Here is a 5529-nt window from a genome sequence, read left to right as displayed (position 1 = left end):
TGAGTAGTCATTAAAAAAAGCATTGCTACGAATTCCTGCGCAAAACTTAAATGCTCTATGTCACAAAACATCTGAAAGAAAATAAATGTTGCTGTCCGCACGAATTTGATCTTTCTCCGCTAGTGATATTTATGGCTTATTCGATGCCTCACTTGCTACCTAATGCGTTTCTACTAAACAAAATGTTTGCCACTTTGTCTAATCAAATTTTCTTTATTTAATTATGCCCACAACAAAAGCCCTAGCTTCTTGCAGATACTTGCACGGCCGACTGATGACAATGGCCACTTTATACGCGCAATGTTGACTTCACAGCTCGACAGCACTAGATTTAAAGAATATAATGGCGCGTTAGCTTAATAAATCAATAAAGTTTCAACTAGTCTACTATTAATTTCTAGCTGCAATCAGATGTAGTGTTCCTGCTCTATCTCATATAAATCAGCTTCGAATGCTCAGTCCCTTCTTTTAAGGCACCGCCATCGTCGATTATTTGATTAAACCTTTATGGTACTGTCTATTTCAAGAGAAGCACGCCGTCCGACGGCTATGCAGGTGTTAGTTTGTAATTGCAAGTTGGTTTTCTTACAAAGAAACGACCATGCAGACCCAGCAAATTATTGTATTAGATTCTGTTGCAAATGTCACGTGGCGAAGAAAGCCGTATGTTCTTTTCCGCTTTTGCGCATAGAAACAATATGCGGATGTGTTCTTGTGACAAGTCAGTTCGGAATATTCACTGGACCTGTAGGACCAAAAATGATTGCTGCTAAATGTGTTGTCTCAACACTAATAGCCCTAAGCCCATCACAATTTCGGCTGGTTCAAATAGAGGCAGCGCTACAAATCAATTAGTAGGCAGCAGTGTCCAGATCCACAAGTTCTCACTTCCTGCCCGCTTGCAACAACTCGCTCGACTCCACCTGTTGCAAACTTGGATATTTGGTCCATCCATTTGTTGGGTTTTCTACCTTTGCCACAAACCAGCTTTTTAATATCAATTTCGAAAGGGTTTTATGCGTAATCCTAAATTCAGGCTAGAAATAGACGTCATCACTCGCAACCGTCAAAACCAAATTTGCTTCCAGCACTTCACGCAGACAAACCCAATGGCTTTCGAGAGCACGGTAGAAATTACGCGCGGTGGCATCGAGAACAAACTCGGCGCACCACAGGAATCACCAGTGAACGAGACCGAGTCCTCAGCTCTTGGTTTTTGTATCCCTGCCTCCATCGCTTCCGTACGCGCCAATGTTTTGGCATTCGAGGATGACAGCATTCGTTCCTTGTTGACGCGCTACGAGGGTACAGACGTGTTGCCAAATGGCTGGCGAGACGGTCCAGGAAAAAATGGCATTCAGGTCGTATACGGCGAGGTTGCTGGCAAAGGCAGTGAATGGTATACGATGAAAACCACGGGAACGCTCCCAGTGAGCGCTGCAGAAGCTGCTCGAACACTCATGCGTAGTGATATGGTGCCTAAGTTTGATGAGATGACCAAGGAGGTCAAAATGATGCAAAAACTCTCGGACGTCTCCGAGGTGCGTCGTGTGACGGCCAAGTCGGTCATGTTTACTACCGCGCGCGATTTTTCGGTCGTCTCGACTTATCGCGAAGAAGCTAGTGGTCGCATGTTAATTGCCACGCGATCGGTGGAATACGTACCTGAACGAAAGGGTTACGTTCGCGCGATTGTATTGATTTCGGGTTACGTGGTAACGCCCAACCCTACTGACCCGAACATGTGTGAGATGAGTGTGATTGCTCATATGGACTTGGGCGGCAACCTCCCAGCCATGGTCGTGCGCTACCTCGGACTTTCCGCACCCATTAAGCTCGTCGAGAAGATTCGCGAGATTACTTTGAACGCATAGTGTTTTCAGAATCAAGTCAGATCTTTTGTACTAGTAGTAATTTACATGTAACAACGGTTTTACTTTTATTTTTACAATTCGTTTTTGTTTAATGGTCGGTTTTAGTACCAATAGTACATTCGATACTCACATTTTATCCCTAATGTGTACCACCTAATATCTTTAATAGTATTACCTTGTCAATTGAGGGCTTTGTAACGGGTTTCATTAATATTATTTTCTATAAGAGGAATAGAGATATTATTTCCTATGAGGAAAAATAAATAAAGAAGTACATTATTCTTATCTTTATTAATTTTGCCATAATAATTCCAATATTACCAAATTTCGTAATATTGACATTATTTCTATTGATTCCGCCAATCGTTATAAGACACGATTGTGCGGTGCGCAAGAAGGCGCCAAACATAATTTGTTATTAAAATAATGAAGTCAGCAGTAGATAGAAGATCGTTACGTAAGAGCTTAGTATATTAATACCCTTTTAATTTTTCTTTATTGCAAAAGCTTACAAGCGTTTGTAATTGCTCACTCGTATCACTCTGTGAGGGAATAAACGCTTCGCGTCTCCCCTGGTGGATTGGTACATACGACATCTTGGAATTCCTTAATTAATGAATGAAATTATTCCGTAGGATTTTTAAGGATCCATGACCCACTTCAGGCACTAAGTGCCTTAGAACTGACATCTGGTAGCTAAGACTACTTATACCTGTAGTTTCTATGCACGTTGTGTACGGCAAGTAAACAAACCAACCCAATTCACTGTAATCAGTGTAGGTTGTCTAGTAACTGTTAACAGTAGTAGCAAAAGGTGCCCCGTTACACTACTGATCCATCAAAGACAATAAAAGCCGGTCTTCTGACGAAAGTTACCCCTCATACACAATCAATGCATGTAACTGCCCCGAGTGATGAGGTTGACCGCATCGCCTTGAAAATGATAGCGGAAAATAATCGCCACTTGAATCCTTAGTCGATTCTGGGGCGTCGAACAATTATATTCTTCGCCAATCGCTAGGATATCGCAGGCTCAAGTTCGTTGAGCGCGATATCGCTCTAACGAGGATCACAGCGCGCCTAGCAACAGGCGCATCTGTAACAGTTGTAAAAGTGTAATTGGCCCTAATACACGTTAAAGGGTAAACAGTACGATGATTCGTACTTGATGTATGTGACAAATCTGATGTCATCCTTGGATTATCATGGCTTAAAAGTACGAGTCATGCATAAATTGGCAGCATCGATCCTTCATCAGAGTGTCATCTAATGAACGTCTTGGAGCGTGTACAAGCGTATGGGTGTCCTACGAGTGAGTGCGGTGGCCTCAATTGTGGGTCGGTCGTTTACATGACTCAGTGAGAAAACCCGTCCCCATCACACTGTGGAGTTAGATTCCAACGGCTGTGCACAAGCACAGGCAGCGTCGAAGTTCGACCACTCGAACAAGTTGAGCGTACAAAAGAAGAATACTTGCTAGGAAAGAGATATTTGAAACTCCTGTCTATAAGAGGCAGTGCGAAAGTTTTAGATCGACTGGAGAGTCAATCGTAGAGGATCTCGCTGTGGATGAGCAACGACAGCTAGAGGCAGTTGGGAATAATACTCCCAAACAAAACTTGGGGGAATATGTCCCCAAGAATCTGCAGAAATAAGTCCCTGGAAACCTGGCAAAGTCAAGCAGATCTGCGCACTTGTCACGGATGACAACTACGTCGCCGATATTCGGTCGGCAATAGTATTTCCTGATAATGAGCAGGTCCTTTGCAGCTCATAGATGGACGAGAGTGTCCTCGATGAGAAGACTCGGATTCAACGTCTTACATTTCGATCTTTAAAGTCTTTGAGACAAATCCTTTCTATAAAGATTTGGTAGATTCAAGAATGTATTCCACGAGTTCGAACCGTGCGAGTTGCCTAGGATAAAGGCACTCGACACGAAATCGACCTGATTCCAGGCTCGAAATACCGTGTCATGAAGCAGTGGCCATTGCCTCGTCAACAAGTATTAGCGATCGAAAATTATTTTGCCAGTCGCTTAGCAGCGGGCCACTTGAGGGAATCAACTTCCTTAGATAGCTCTCCGACCTATCGTATGCGTAAAGCAACAAGAGGGTGGTAGATTGTGCATGCGATTAGTAAATTAAACGCTACAGCGGTACCGGCTCAAACATCGATACCACGAATAGACGTTATCATTGATGGTATGTCAAAGAGCAGTATCTTTTCGTCAATGAATCCGATGGATGGATTCTATCAGATCCTCATTCGTGAGCAGAATTTCCCGTTCACAGCAATTAGCACCCCAAGCGGAATGCTATGGGAAAGGCTAGTTATGCCACAGGAATTAAGTAATGCCTATGCGACATTCAACAGATGTGTGACCAACCTGTTAAGATAGGTGCGGAATTTTGGAATGAGTTTTTATGACCTCTTCGTTCATAGCAGATTCATAAACGAAATAACTACACTTGTGCGTAAGCATAAGTTGTTTGCAAATTGCAAGAAGTGTATTTTCGCTGCAGGCTCAATTCCACTTCTTGAGTGCATCGACCGTAAGCACGGAGTACGCCTTAATCCGGAAAACATCAAGGTGATCACCGGTCGACAAACTTTTGAGTCATTTTACATTGCATGTTCCAGTCAATGAAAAATGACTCGAAAGTTCGTCGGCTTAGCGCCGTATTTACACAAGCACGCAAGCAATTTGCCGAAATAACACTACAACTTTCTGTTTTGTTGAAGAAAAATAAAAAGTGGTAATGGAACGCTGATTACCAGCGCTCCTTCGAGTGTATCAAGCAAAGCTTAATGCAATCGCCAATCCTTGCGATTGCTAAACAATCCGACCATTTCAATTGGCCTGTGGCGCCAGCGATTTTGCAATCGGCTGTGCGTTGAAGCAATACGACACAGACGGCGTAGAGCGCGTCGTCTGCTATCAATCGAGTCAGCTTTGACCAGCTAAACGCAACTATGCAATGCATGACAAGGAGCTCCTTGCCATGGTATGTGCACTGGCTATGTTTAGGGTCTATCCGGGCAAGCTATTGCGATATAGACCGCTCATTGTAGATACGGACCATGCATCTTTGCGAACGAACGTAAGCAGTCCAAACCTCTCGTAAATAATGGCAAGATGGTTGTCATTCTTCGCGGGGTATAACTTCTCCGTGAAGTTTAGCCAAGGACGACTTTACGTCGTTGCGCACGGATGTAAACAGTCCAAACCTCTCGTAAATAATGGCAAGATGGTTGTCACTCTTCGCGGGGTATAACTTCTCCGTGGAGTATAGCCAAGGACGACTTTATGTCGTCGCTGATGCCTTTTCGCGCCGGTCCGGTTTTGAGTCGGCTGCGCAAATCAACAGTGAGCATAAGGTCACTCTTGCAGAAATAAGTGTTCCGTCGTCAACATTTACATACCGACTTTAGAAGAGCTTATGAGGAAGGTAAGACTTTTAAAGGGTTGATGAGTTACCTTAAAAATACATCTCAAATATCTCTGAAAGGATTGTCGAAACAGTATTAATCTTCAACAGATCGATGTACAACACGTGATGGTTAACTATACTACACAGCTATTGCTGGCGACACACCTCGTGTCGTCATCCCCACCCATAATGATTTTCGTTCACGCATCATGTATGAGTGC

General features: G+C 43.5%; 1 protein-coding gene across 1 annotated transcript; it reads left to right on the top strand.

Annotated features, from left to right (window-relative positions):
* Window positions 1-1109: 1109 nt before the first annotated feature.
* On the top strand, window positions 1110-1874 carry CCR75_009453 (uncharacterized protein; the record flags this gene model as incomplete). The annotated part of the gene is made up of 1 exon (XM_067967492.1): window positions 1110-1874. One exon carries the CDS (start codon window positions 1110-1112, stop codon window positions 1872-1874), a length of 765 nt encoding a protein of 254 aa, XP_067816278.1.
* Window positions 1875-5529: the final 3655 nt, after the last annotated feature.

Source organism: Bremia lactucae (assembly GCF_004359215.1).
Source record: "Bremia lactucae strain SF5 chromosome Unknown BlacSF5_NotPlaced_175_SHOA01000114.1_29609bp, whole genome shotgun sequence".
NCBI lineage: Eukaryota > Oomycota > Peronosporomycetes > Peronosporales > Peronosporaceae > Bremia > Bremia lactucae.
Note: the sequence above shows the minus strand (reverse complement) of the source record. Positions and strands in the feature narration are given on the sequence as shown.